The sequence below is a fragment of the Elgaria multicarinata genome, chromosome 2 (genome assembly GCF_023053635.1).
Source record: "Elgaria multicarinata webbii isolate HBS135686 ecotype San Diego chromosome 2, rElgMul1.1.pri, whole genome shotgun sequence".
NCBI lineage: Eukaryota > Metazoa > Chordata > Lepidosauria > Squamata > Anguidae > Elgaria > Elgaria multicarinata.
In genome coordinates, this window is record NC_086172.1 from 88,419,136 (window position 1) to 88,433,934 (window position 14,799).

The 14,799-nt window shown below is 41.5% G+C and overlaps 1 protein-coding gene across 2 annotated transcripts in view; it reads left to right on the forward strand.

Moving 5' to 3' along the window:
- The first annotated feature begins 2,235 nt into the window (after positions 1 to 2,235).
- The window catches only part of BRSK2 (BR serine/threonine kinase 2), a 475,468-nt gene continuing 462,904 nt past the window's right edge, over positions 2,236 to 14,799 (forward strand). For both annotated transcript variants that reach the window (XM_063117117.1, XM_063117118.1), the window contains exon 1: positions 2,236 to 2,707. In XM_063117117.1, coding sequence (XP_062973187.1) covers positions 2,614 to 2,707 — 94 coding nt within the window. In that variant the 5' untranslated portion in view covers positions 2,236 to 2,613. The remainder of the gene's footprint in view (positions 2,708 to 14,799) is intronic.

Consider the following 14,799-nt stretch of genomic DNA (forward strand, 5'->3'; position numbering starts at 1 on the left):
GGCAAAAATTGAGAAAGAAGAAAACTATGAGTGGGAAGGGGAGAAGGAGAGTGTTTTGTAAAAGAAAAGGCAAATATATGAGGGGAAGAAGGAAACAGGAAGAGATATACTTATCTAGGTCCAAAGTCCTACTGCATCTTGTCAGGATGTAATTTGCAGGAAGAGGCCCCCAGTATAGATAAACCTGGGGGTTAAATAAATGATGTCACTCAGATTTTGGGGATCCAGGAGAAGAATTTTCAGGTGGCTTTATGTTGGAGTCCTAGAAAAGGTAAAATGACAGTGTTATAACTTGGCTAAGCTAAATAAACTTTTGGCAAGCACTTCCCAGGCTGGACCTATGGCCATGCTGGCTGGGGTTGATAGGAGCTAAAGTCCAAAATATCTGAAGCATGTGAGGTTAGCTGTCTTAGCTTCTGAGCAGAACGCATTGACCAGAAGGTGTTGATATGCTACTCCCTTATGACCTATGCACAGCTGCCTTTTGATCTTAAAAGATCTATACGGCAAAAAAAAAAAAAAAAGGAAATCCATAATACAAAAATAAATAATAAAAACTAAGATAAAAACATAGCAAAATGAACAGCAGAGCAAAACAGAAAATTAATTATATTCAGAAACTAATTCCAGAAACTGGAATAAGCTATGAGAATAACAAACCCAGAAAACCCAAAAGGCTCTCTGAAAAAGCAATGTCTTAGATCAGCATCTAAAGATCAACAGGCAGGGGTGGAATGAATCTGCCTCAGGAGAGAGTTCCAAAACCTTGGTGCTGAAGTTCCTGTCCCATGTTGCCTTCCATTGTAACTGCAACTGTGTAGGAACATGGGACTAAGGCTCCAGAGAAAGCAAAGTACAGGCACACCATATGGGACAAGGCATGGCATCCTAGGCAGGATCTACACTACTGCTTTAAAATAGTTTATAACAACTATTGGGGCCCAGGACACACTCCATATATAGTTTTCAATCCATTTTCAAAGTGTCATATCCTGCTTGGTGTAAATCTGGCCCTAGACTATATTTCAGGTTAGGAAACAGTTTTCTCCTCCAGTATACTGAGATCATCTAAGGAGGTTGTTTGTTGCTGTTTTATCTAGTCTGTGCTACTGCTCACCTGCTTTACCTATTTGGAAATACTTTCTAATATGCTTTCTTAACACTGCTTTTGATATATTGTAAAGTATAAGATGCAATTTCTTTGAGCTGCTTGAGTATAGACAGCAGGATGGAGATGGACAGATTGATATTAAAGTTCCCTTTTCATTACTAGAGTTTTGTAATTCTAGAAGTATTACTTTAAACCACATGAGTAATCCCATTGTCTTCATCAGAACTTCTCCCCATCTGTTTTCCTCCTGCCCAAGGTCCAATAAGAAAAAGCAAGTCCCACCAAGAGAAAATTAGCTTGGGAATTTTGGTTTCAGGGAGAAAGCGCATGGCCGGAATGAGCATTCAGTACCCACCTCTGGCACCCTTCACTTTAAAACTCTTTTTATACCTGTTTAGTACAACCTACATTCTAACAAATGGGTTATGCTTTCGTCATGTCTGTCATCATATCTAGTTAGACGTTAAGTGAATTAGTTACCATGTTTTTTTAATAGTTTGTTCCCCCAACAACATTATGACATTTACACATGTTCATTTTAAGGGCACCATCCCAAACATCTTGTCACTGAAATAAAAAGCAAAAATCCCTTGGAATTTGTTATAAACCAACTTTGCTTTGATAACAGACCCCTCATTACAGGATTTTCTTCCCATATATTTTACTGTTTCTCTCCCCTTTTGGTTTCCCGTGTGTGTGTGAGAGTGTGTGTGTGTGTGTGTGAGAGAGAGAGAGGGAGAGATTTTTTTAAATGCCAGAACCTCAGCATTACTTGCAATATATAGGTTTGGGAAGCTGAACTGCAGGTTTTTGGTTGCTTTGGTGCAACTGATACAAAATCTGTATCTCTTGTTTCAGCTATCTATGCGTGTAAAGTTTAAAACAGGGTAGAGTTTTGAATTCTGATTAACTACCAACCTTATCAGGAGACAAATCCCCTCGCAGTTTTATTGCTGTTGCCATTGGTTATGATGCTCTGTAGAAGGCAGAGACAGCAACTGCCGCTGATACAGATGGAAAAGAAAAGGTAGTGGATAGAGGCGGAGGGGGGGCGAGCCAGGCTGAGGTGTTGTCAGGGATTGGCTGCCTCTAATGTCAGTCGGAGCTGCGGGCCCCAGCTCTTCCGCTGCTCCAGCTCCAGCTCTCCCTGAACAGCTCCTAGAGAGAATTAAGGCGTGCGGAGTGCTGATGACCAGCACCATGCTTCTTAAGCTTGGATCTTAGATTTCCCCCCTCCCTGACTAAACACTGACTAATAATTGCTCCTGGGCATCAGCTTCCTAGGCAAACGGAGTGAAGGGGGGGAAAGAGGAAGAGTGAATCTTCAGCCAAGTGGACTAAGATCAGCAAAAGTGTCAGAGAGAGAAAAAGAGAGACAGACTGGGAGCTTTGCTTGCACAGCGGCAAAGTGGGAATTTAAAGAACTGCAGTGAAAAAGAGCCCGGAGATTCCCCAACCACAACACAAGGCATAACCTCGCAGAATTACAGAGCCAGGTAGAAATGACATCAACTGGCAAAGAAGGCAGCGGAGCTCAGCACGCACAATATGTTGGACCCTACCGCTTGGAGAAAACCCTGGGCAAAGGACAGACAGGTTGGTCCTTTCGCAGCAGCAACCCTAGGGATAACGTAGCAGTTGCTGAGATTTCGGAGATGGGAGAGTCTAGGCTCTTTGGTCATTCCTTGTCTTTTGCTGTAGCATCAGATAATAGATGGTTTGGGGTGTGTGTGTGTGTGTGTGAGAGAGAGAGAGAGAGAGAGAGAATTTTTTTGTTTTGTTTTTTGTTATTTAAATCTTGTTTTAACAAGCCCAGGTTGCTTTGTGTGTATCACTCCTGGAAAGGGGTGGTGTTCTGATGACAGTCAAAGTGCATGCGGGGAGGGGCTGATTGAATGGAGTGGGGTGGGGGAGAGGAAAGATGCTCAGCTGCTGGCAAATTTTGTGTGGATTCAGTGCACCACGTTCATTTCCGTTTTTAAAACTAGATTTCTATTGAATTGAGATGCACATAGTGGATAGTGAAGAGGAGGAAGCTGGGAGTCACCAGCAGTGCTTTATGACATCATGATTGAAAAGGGTGTAGTCCTTAAGGTGCAGTTGGTGGAGGTGCGGTGCGGGGGGGGGGAGAAAATGTGCAGTGCAATCTATGGCACCATTGGTTATTTGGAAAGCATCCCTGACACTATCAAAATGGGAAAAGTCATCAGAAGCAAAAACAACAAACAACAAAATCCTATGGCTGTATTATTTTGTTTTAATCTCACTATATGTCTTTATAACTAATTTAAGATTTACTGTTCTGCAATCAGCTGCCAGAGGTTTGTTGTTGTTGTTGTTGTTGTTGTTGTTGTTGTTGCCTGAAGGGAACAATGGCAAGAAATACTAAAAGGAGTATATGTAGTGCAGGGCATTAGCAGGGAGCAGGTGCTTTTGCCCTACGTGACATAATTAGATCCCCTCAATGCATTCAAGGTTTGGACTCGCTGGTTGCCTCTGTTAGTAGATTCACTTCAAGGGCAGGAGAACAGTAATTGGAAAGAAGGGACCATTGCAAAAACAAATAAAACAACAACTGTCAACTCTCTGTCTGCCAATCTTTCCTGATTTTTACTCCCTTTTTGATAACAGGTGCAGTACACAAGCTTGTCTGGCCACTAGATTTCACTGGGTGACCCCAGAAGTGGATTTGAGTGTCTCCAGCTTAACATTTTTAAGGAAAGGCGGGGTATATACACACACACACCAAATAGGTCTTCTGTGGGGCTTGTGGGTGTTAAGCATTGATCATTATGGTGGGACAATAAAACATGGTGCATTGTGTCTTGATATAGATATATATAGATATATATAGATATATATATATACACACACACACACACACACACACACACACTCACACACACACACACACAGCAGAGCTTTGCCCATCTGTTGTCTAAAGGATTTAATAGGCGTTTCCATCTCCAGCTGCTGCCTCTGTTCTGCTTGTTTTCTTGCCGCCCTGCATGGCAGCAGCTCTGCAGTCCCCGCAATTTTCTTAGGGACTGAGTTGAAATCGAGATCTTTCTCTGAAAGGGGCCAAGCTTTTCTGCAATGATTGATTACAAAGCCCCCCCCTCTTTTTCATCCTCCTCCTCAAGCCCCATAGCAACCGCTTGTAGATTGGAATGGTTAGGAAAATGGCATTGCTTTAAAATGGAACACGACTTTTATTTGTTTTATTCTCCTCCTCCCCATACTGCAGTAGCTCAGTGCATCTGTTCACCTTTATTCTTCTCTATGCTGAGTAAAAAATTTTTTAAAAAAATCTTCCTCTCACCAACCTGATTCACTGTGAAATATATCTTGACATGAAGAAGGAGCCAGGAAAATAAAACTCTTTCTGGAATGATTGCAGTATCATGGTGTGCCAATAATAAAAATACTGAATGCTGTATTCAGAGGTGATCTCTTGCCATGTACTATTGGTTGGTAACCATATAAGAGGCCCTAGATCTACATATTCAGCTTTATTCTCATCATTATGGTTTTTGCCTTGTGCCACCGGAGATCTCCCACTCTGCCCAACACCCCTCCACAAAAAGTATGTTAATTGCAAATAAGAGCTACATTACCTATTTTTTCCAGACTGATCCTATGCATTTTCTTAGATGTAAGTCCGACTGAGTTCAGCTGGACATACAGCTAAGTAAGTGAACATAAGATTGCAGGCTTTGGGTCCTAACCACACAGTGGGTATTTTGCTCCTTCAGGGTTAGCTGCAATTTCCCCTCCTCCTCCCTTGCTAATCTTCCTATCTTCCTCCTAAGTGATTAGAGAGCGAGAGAGATTTGGTGGGGAGGGCAGGATAAGTGCATGTTTGTTCAGAGGTTTGCTACTGTCTGGCTTTCTAGCTCTTTGAGGAACTAAACTAGAGCAAAGATCGTTCATTATGATTTTACATCTAATTATAGATGGGCCTCTGCTCTTTTCATTCATGTATACCCATATGTACACACAATGCGGTGATATAGAGATAAATTCTAAAAGCCTAAACAATAGCTACCAGATTTTGGCTGCAGTTATATGCATGCTTACTTGGGAGCAAGTCCTGTTGAACTCAATGAGATTTTCTTCTGAGCAAACATGCATAGGAGTGGAATATTTGTTTTCTTTCTTCCAAAACTACTCTTGCTATTCTTGAGAGTGATGAACATGGGTGTTCTCATTCCTAATCAGATTTTGAAAGATTCAGGCCCTTTCTACACTAGAGGATTATCCAAGCAAAATAGAGGGATCATCCCTGCCTGCTCCTAGGATCCCCTGTGTGTCATTTGCATGCACAGGGATGATCCGGGGACAATCCCGGGAAAAAGGCAGGTGTAGAAACAGCCTCAGAGTTATAAATCCTAGCAATTGGTTGTGCACAGCATTTCTATATTTCTTAGAAGGAGCTAGTAAGCTTTTGGTAGGGGAGTATTTGAAAATCCAGTTCTTGGAGGCTCTGTTACCTTGTTATGCTCAAGTGGCAGGTAATTCAGTAAAGTTGTATGGACATTCTTCAACTATAGTGGTGCTGTGATGAATCAGGTCATAGCATTGCATGAAGGCAAGATGAGGAATGGGCAGTGCTTACTGCCTCTTTGAAAGATAATTTGGTGAAATGTAACACAAGCCAGAAGATACCCTGAAGATATCCTTATCCTGAATCTTCATAACTTTTCGTATCCCCCATTCTAGAAGAAACCTTGATTCCAAAAGTATTTCTGCTATGATTTCCAGCTCTGTGAACTATTGCAGAAACCTTTCAGGAGTGCCCACCTGCTTTTCTCAATATATTTGAAAATCAAAGGAGAAGAAATTGGGAAGGCAAGTGCTGGCCATTGCTCGGCAACTTTGCAAAGGTTGCAGTGAAAGGTGAACTTTCAGTGCCACCTGAACTTTGAAAAGCTTTCTTCAGTCTCTCAGTAGCTAAATGTTGGTGTTCTTAATGAGTGTAAAACAAGGAATGTTTACAGATGAGACCCTGCTGTGTTTGTCCTATCAGTGGAAGCTGGTGACATCTGGTCCTGGGTATGCAAAACTGACCTGGCAAAACATACTCAGGATGCATTTCAAAGGTCTGGATGATGACTGTGCTGATTCTCATTCAAAGCAGGGGAAGCAAAGCTTGTCCTGAGGAGCCTCCAGAGCTGGCACATCAGGCTTGCTGAAAATGATTGATGTCACAAAGGGAGGATTATGGCCTCCTGGTTTCAAAAGCAAGAAGGGGGCACTGAGCAAAAGGCTGAAAAACATTTGCATACAGCCTTTCCATAATATGGGTAGTGTGGCAGGAGCTGGGGGAAGAAATTCTTAATAATGGAGTGTAAGAATTCCATGCATGTATAATTAAATTAGACTGCTGTAGTAAGACAATTGCCCATTTGTTATTGTATAAGGCAGAGTTCAAAGGGGTTCTACTATTGTTTCCTAAAATTGGACTTGTAGAATGTATATTCTGTGTGTGTGCGGTGGGGGGGGGAGTGGGGAGATGCATGAAGTAGTGTTATAATCTAATGATCATATTTGTAAAATTGTATTATGAGGAAACATCTTTGAAAATTCTGACACCAAATTGCATATAAAAGGATGAGGATGCGATGGTTTATATTGCACTGAATTACACTATAGTATAGTTAATTATGGGAAGTTTGCACTGTAATTAACAGTAATGAACAAAAAGGATGTGGTTTTGTGTTTACAATAACACACCAGGAAACATTTGCTCTTAGATCAGATGTGAAGACAAAAGCACCAAAATTCCGATTTATTATTCCAATGAATAATAATTTCCTATGTGCAGTTTTGCATGAAAAAAGCATTTCATATATTTCAACCCTTCATACAATTTTGTTTAAAGCGATTAATAGTTCCGCATTTTCACCTTACTAATCTCTACATTCCTGTTTGAAAGACTACCCCTCCCAAATGTTAAAATAATAGTATGTCTGGTTGTGAAGCCCATTAATGTCATGTTTTGTCATATTGCACTTGTTTAGTTGTTAGCAGCACACCTAGCCTAAACATTTCTGTGCTAGTAATACTAGCATAGGGCTGAGTTGTACACCATGTTGCTTTAGTTGTTATTAATTGGGGTCCTGTTGATGAACTAATGACTTTCCTTGCCTGTTGGCTGCCTTTTTTTTTTTTTTTTTTAAACCTTCTCAGATATTGGTGGCATTTTAAAAACTTCTTAATACAATCCAGATTTTAAACTCACTTAACAGCAAATTCCATTGAGGCTAATGTCAATTTATTGCAAGTAAAGGCACTTATATTCACAGGGCCAGCTTTACCATGGAACAAAGGGAAGTTGTTACTTTGGGCAACTGTTTCCCTATAAACCAATATGAGTCTGGTTTCAGGACTTGTGATGGAATGGAAGCTGTTTTAGGGCTTTGCTAGACCTACCTTGGAATCCGTGCAGCAGGAGGGCCGAGCCCGTGCTATAAGTAGCGCAGGCCGTCGCCCCTGTCCACACGTAAGATGTGACAGGCTGCAGGAAGGACCCGTTGTGGCCGCCATTTTTTTTTAGTTTTAAAGGGCCATGTGCGCAGGAGCGCACCAAAGATAAAGGTAAGGGTTTTTTTTTAAAAAAAGGGTTCCTCGCTCCCCCCTGGCTCTGATGTCCCCCCTCTTCCCATGGCTCCATTTCCCCCCATCTCCTCCTGGCTCCGTTTCCCTCCCGCCCACGATCTCCGTTTCCCCCCTGCCCACGATCCCCCACCCGCGATCTCCGTTTCCCCCCTGCCCACGATCTCCATTTCCCCCCACCCACGATCTCCATTTTCCCCCCATGCCCCCTGGCTCCAATTCCCCCCCATCCACCCTGGCTCCAATTCCCCCCATCCCCCCTGGCTCGGATTCCCCCCATCTCCCCCTGGCTCGGATTCCCCCCCATTCCCCCTGGCTCCGATTCCCCCTATCTCCCCCTGGCTCGGGTTCCCCCCCATCTCCCCACCCTGCCCTGATGGCCGCAGCGCTCCTCTGGAGCCCTGCATGCCGTCCGCCGCTTTTCCTGGCTACTTGCGAGTACTGCAGTAGCTGGGAAAAGCGGCGGAACAGGCTACACGCCCGCGGTCTTGGGCTCAGCCCGAGACCACAGGAAACACCAAGCCACAAGTGGTGCCAGTTACCCCAGGGCCAGGGAGGTTTGACCCCTGCCTAAGCCCGGGATCCCCTGTGCGTCATCTGGACGCATAGGGATGAGCCCGGGCCTCGCACTGGGCTAACCCCTCGTCTAGCAAAGACCTTAGTCATGCAGGAGGATGAACACTGTTGAGGGTTAAACAGCAAGTGTGTGACTCTATTGATTCTTCTGGGCCCCTTAGTGGTTTTCATCAACCGTGATATCCTACTGTGATGTATGACTGGATTGGGAATAGGAGCTACTGCTTTGAGTTGTTTCATTTCTGTGTTTCAGGATGATGCAAGGTGAGGTGCTGGGGATAACTGAGTCCCTGAAAGGCATGGGGGTAATTGTCCAGGCTTGGAGGGGATCACATCAACATTGACAAACAATGTATTCTGACTAAGAAGAAAAAAAGGGGAAGCTAACATTGTCCCATGGCTCTCAGAGCCTTAACATAATGCTGAGAACAATTATTCGCTCCATGAAAACTGTCCTGCATGGTAGCTACATGGTATATAACATCTTTGTGAAACTGTTTGGAGAGGATGTGAGAGGTTTTTCAGTAAGGTCTAAGTATGTTGATGACACCCAGTTATTACTCTGATCCCATTGTGACAATGAGATCCCTGAATGAGTGCTTGGTTAGTGATTGGTTGGATAAGGACTAGCAAATTGAAACTTAGCCCATATAAAATGGAGAAGTTGATGGTGGGTAATCTGGAATTAGCAGCATATCCTTGGTGGGGTTACATACCCCCTGAAGAAGTAGATTCACAGTTTGGGGCTTCTACTGGAACACTTAATAGTTGATGCTCTGATGACAGCTGTGGACAGGAGTGAGTTTTCCCAGCTATGCTTGATGTGGAGGATTTTGCCTCTGTGATACATGCCAACTTTTATGATGGTCAGCTGAAATATACTTGTGGCTGCTGTGAAGAATGTTTAGAATTTGCAATGGTGAAAATATGGGTGTAATGCTCTTGACACTTTCAGACTGGTCCTTCTTTTCTGAGCCTTATGAAATCTGATTTGCTCTTGATTTCATAAGTATTGAAAAGATTACTTTAAGTTCTGATTGAGTTTTGGACGCTGATTATGAAATACACCAGTTAGGTGGATTTGATTGATTGTATGGATGAGCATTCACTTGTGTGAGCCCACATCTGAAATGTAAAGTAGAACAATCTAGAAATAGTTTTACCTCTTCATCTACTGTTTGAGAACAAGGCCTCAGTCTGAAAGGGGGGCATAGGAAGCTAAGCAGCTTTGCAGACATATGTTATTTTATTTATTTTTTATTTATTTATCATATTTATACCCCGCTCCTCAGCCAAAAAAGGCTCTCGGAGCGGCTTACACTTAGCAAAAAAGACAAAAAATGTTAGGATTTGCCTCTCCAGGATGTCTGTGAATCTTGACATAACTGGTTTCATTTACATAGTGTTCTTCATGATACTGCATGTATACTATAAAAATTCATATTATAGAATTTTGCAGTCCGGAATTAGGTTTGTAGACCAACAATGACTACCAGGACCTGAAGCTTCTTATACTGAAGTAGGAGGTGTGGTTATTCCTTCCAAGTTAAAGCTTGGGCAGAGCATCATGATGTTTTAGTGGCTCCTAATGCTGTTCAAGGGTGGGCAACATTTTTTGGCCTACAACGGGCATCAGTCCTAGCAAGCATAGCCAATGGTGAGAGATCCTGGGAATTGTAGACCAAATCATCTGAAGCATTGCAAGTTGCCATGCAGTAGAGGAGCTGCAGTTGGGCTGATCTTTAATTAGACTCTCTTGGGCCATCCTGTTACTCCTTAAGACTTAATTGAGTCTCTGAGCTTACTGAGTCTCATGAGCTGCATTGGGCTAGGAAGATTTGTGGGTGTGATGGGCCTCACCATACTCTGCAACTTGCTTTTTCATAAATGTATTCCTTCAAACATTGAAAATTAAAATCAGCCCTTGAAAAGTCCTTATATATGGATTTGAAAACCACACTGGCTTTCACTGTATCTATGTAGAATAACTAACTTAACTATCGAAATCAGAATTCATATGTGTTTCAAGAGGACATTTTAAGAAGGAAACCATTCCTTCTGAAGTTTAGGCATTTTTAGAGATACTCAGGCCAGATTCAAAGAAATGCTCAGGAGTCAGAGCTCCAATTAATAGAAACAAGAGATAAGGGGAAAGTATTAAACATAATGCATAAGCAGCACACAAAACACACTAGTCTTTTATTGGAGCAAGTACTCAGGCTACTTTGATACACACAGATCGCTTTTTTGTTAGATTATTGGATGAGAGGGGTTATATTTATATATTTATATACCTAAATCTTAGACATCACCAGGGTTACAGAAATAGCCATGCAATAGATATAGTTTTCACACTGTTAATTTTACAGCTTTGCTCTGTGTATTCCTATTCTATTTAGCCAGTTCTTTATTGGCTATCACTTAAACAAATGTGATCACAAACTAAAGTGGATCATAACGTGACTGATAGTGTGATAATTGTAGTTTTCACATGTTTACATACCCTAACACCACATACATAACCCGAAATAGGAACTGACCCTAGTGTCACAATTGCTGAGAAGGCTGTACGTTAGGATGAGAAGAAAAGACAGACAAATTAAAAACATTTATCAACAGGATGTATGGCTGCTTTACACTAAAGTTTTAAAGTTCCACTTGAAGAACTATTGCTACGTTTTCATTGTGCTCTTGCCCTTATTTTTTGTATTGTAACAGCCTCATCTGCTGCCTCATAAAATGGTGATCTGAACTATTTCTCAAAATTAAATATTAGTTGCAATATTGTAATCTGAAATGTTGCTGAGAACTTCCATCATTCCCTCTATTTCTGATTCAAGCCTTCCTATGGTCATGGAACTGTAGCCAAAATGGAATTACCCACATACAAGAGGGAGGTATCAGCAGCCCTGGGGTAAACCTGAGGTTGGTAGATGCCCAAACAATCTTTAGAATAATTCCTAAGTGCCTGGGGTCGGGGGAAGGACACAAAGCAGCCCATTAGGATTCAATGGAACAGAATGTTGACTGACCGAATGGGAAAAGTAGGTGGGAGGGGAAATGGAATGGGAGTAGCTGGAAAGAGAGGAGGGAAGAAGAGACACATTAATAACAAAAGTATATAATAAATTATTTAATTCCTTCTAAAGGTAATTTCCTGTTTCACACTGACCCTGTTTAGATGACTCACTAAGTCAGGATGGTTAAGCACTTTATGCTAAAATTATGGCTTAACGTGTCATGTGACCCATGACTAAACATAACATGTGAATCATTCCTAGTAAATACACTCACTAACCATTTGCTGCAAAAAGGTTAGCAGCCTAACCATGGCTTAGCATGTTGTCTGAATGGGCCCACTGTGAAGCGCTTTTTAGATGTCCCCAAAAAAGGAAGTGAGTGCTGCCCATAATCATCAGTGGAGATTTTTTTTAATGTAGCTGGGATTGGACAGTGAGTCCCCAAAAATCCCCAAATGGAGGGGGAGGACCCAACATGCCCAATGAGAACTGAGCATTCTCTTTGGGCACAGAATGCTGACTGACTGTTGGGGAATAAAGACAAGAAAACTGGGGTGGAGTAGGGTGTGTGGAATGAAACAGCTGAGACTCTGAATATTTTGTTGCAGGGGTTCACTTGTGAAATCTAATGGCAATGTAATTATTCTGTAAATGAAACAGATTGAAGTGGCAAAATGTTGTTGATAGTACTGAAATTTGAAACAGAGGAAAGAGAAATGAGGTTGCTACTCAATGAATGGAAGGATAGATGAGAAGGATAAATCTTATGAAATTGATCCAAGAAAGTCACAGGAGAATTTTAAACTGATCCCAGAATTGTTGATGGAAAGCTAAGGTGATGTCGTCATTAGCCAGAAACAATATGTAAAAGCTGGTTGAAATGGTATATTATCAACGGAAAGAGAAGTGAGGATAGTAACTTTAGTAGGACATTGTCAGGACCAGAATGGTTATACCTGAGAGTATCCTCTCCAGCCCGGGGTCCCTGAGGTCATTTCTGGATCTGGCATCTGGCTGACAATATGGATCCTGAAATGCAGCAGGCAAAACATACTGTTCTGTTGTGTAGGCAAGAGCAAAGACCAGACTACTTGTATTTATCCTTTTTTCACACTCCTACTAGACGTGACTGTACCTCTGAGCAATATTATGGAAATGGCAGCTGTATTTGTGGACACAAGTGTTTTGTAGCACTCATTCTATGCCTTTTTGATAAACAGAAGTGACATGAACTCAGCTTTAAATTGGCTTCTCTGGGAAAAATAACTTTTTTTTCATTCCAGACAAATTGTTATATGGTGTTATTGCATACTCCCTTGTGGACTGATGGATTATAAACAATTCTGAAACCCCTTAACATATAGATTTTAAAAATAAAGGTTGGTTTTGGTTTTTTTTAAAAAAGGAAAACCCATAACCCTATGCTTGTATTTGTGCATGCACAACGTTCTGTTGTGGGCAGGTTTTTCAGTCATTTCCTAAAGACATTGAATTCCAGTCTACTGCCTAGGAGCCTGTGTGGTTTCTCTTTTTTGCTTCTAATTGGTTTGGCCACACAAGGCAACATATTTCTATCCTAAAAGAATCATGATGGGAGTTCTTCTCCCCCAGCAAAGTGACTCATAATTCCTGATAATTTGTGCTATGAAGTTAATATCTCTTTCTTATATGGAACATTGAGAACCAGATGTTGATTTCCTCCATGTTATTTATAATCTGAGTTTATCTAGCACATTTCCTCCCCTTGATTCTAGTGTATTTCTTTTCGCTGATGAATTCTATGCTTCCTCATTATTGGTTTCTTATCCGGTGTGACATTGTCCTTTCACTTGCTCAGTTAAGTGTTGGGGTGATTCCTATACAGGGGTGAAAGGATGGTTCATGAGAAAATACTGGCACAATGTCTTTCTCAGCTCCGATGCCTGTACCGAGAGAAAGATGGGGAGAGACTCCACTTGGGCCTCCTGCAAGAGCTAAAAATAGCAGATTCTCTTAAAGTTATATACACAGAAACAACCCCTGTAGCCCTTAATAAATTAAACTGCTGCTGTAATCAACTTCAAGCTCTATCTGTATTTCCCTAAAAACATCAACACACCAGAAGACTGGATAATGGTACTGGACTACACTGCAGAGTTGTTTTACACTACTCTAACCCCTGCCCTCCCAGAGAATAACAACACTGGGCTATTTTACAGCATTTTATAACCCACATTTTTTCAGTCACAGCCCTCTCTCCTGCTATATGGATATAATAATGATGAACTTTATGTGCACACGTTATCAAGCTTTTTTAAAAAAGTTTATAAACTTAGAAAAAATATTAATAAGATCTCATTTAGAAAGTTCACAAACTCCTGTCTTTGCTGCTATCTTTTTTTACTACTGCCCAAACTCAGCTACACTAAACTCCTGGATAGCTAAATATGTGCACACGATGTCAGGCTATTTTTTTAATGTTTATAAACTCAGGATTTTTTTTTTTTAATAAAACCTGAGTTAGAAAATTCAAGAACTCTTTGCTGCTACATTTTTTGTAGTACTGTCCAAGCTCAGCTGCACTAAACTCCTGGATATCTAAATTGTATTTTAAGAGATTGCAATTACTTTCTAATTGGGAAGACCCCCAAAAGGCTTAATGCAACTAGAAGGGTTAACACATCCAGATAGTTGATGTGTTAATCATTGTGATGACTTCAGTCATTGGCTAAAAGCAGTAAAAGACAGGAGCAGGCTAGTTTCTCACAAAACAAATGGGCAGAATACTGGCTGCACATTTTGCTTTGTATCGTGGGTTCTACAACAGCTAGAGACTTGCTTTTTAAAAACAACAACAAGAAAACTGAGACTCTGAAGATTATGACTGCACCCCCTTGCCCCTTCCAGCAGACACAGTGGAGACTGGTTCAGTGGGGCTGTGAAGCCATTCTGAGTTTCAGTCAGAACCAGCTAGAATTCTAAAGGAGCTATCCAGGGTACTGAACCCTACCCCCTAAATAGGTTCAACACTTTGGACAGCCCCTTTAGAGTACTGACTGATTCAGCCTCCACTGAGAGACACCCATATCCTGTTCAAAGAGGAAAGTGGGGCCTTGAATTGTGGCCCCACTTAACTTTTCCAACAAAATGATTCGGTCTGTCAAAGCTGACTGCATCAAACCATCTGGGCATCTGTGTGGACCGGATGCAACATGGATGAACAGGTACAGCCCTGGTTCTGGGAGGATTGTTTAAGTCTATGAAATGATTCCTAGCTCAGTGAAGCACAAGCTTTGTATGCACATGGCTCAGTCCTTGAGACTGGAATTTCTAGTTAAAATGCTGAGAAAGAAGTCTAACTGAGGCTTTAGGCTGAGCTACTGTCAGTTGGAACAGACAATACTTTATAAATTCATATATGTTCATTTTTGTTCTATTCATAGGACCCAATCCAGCAAAGCGATCCATTCGTAAATGCTTATTCCTATACGCAGC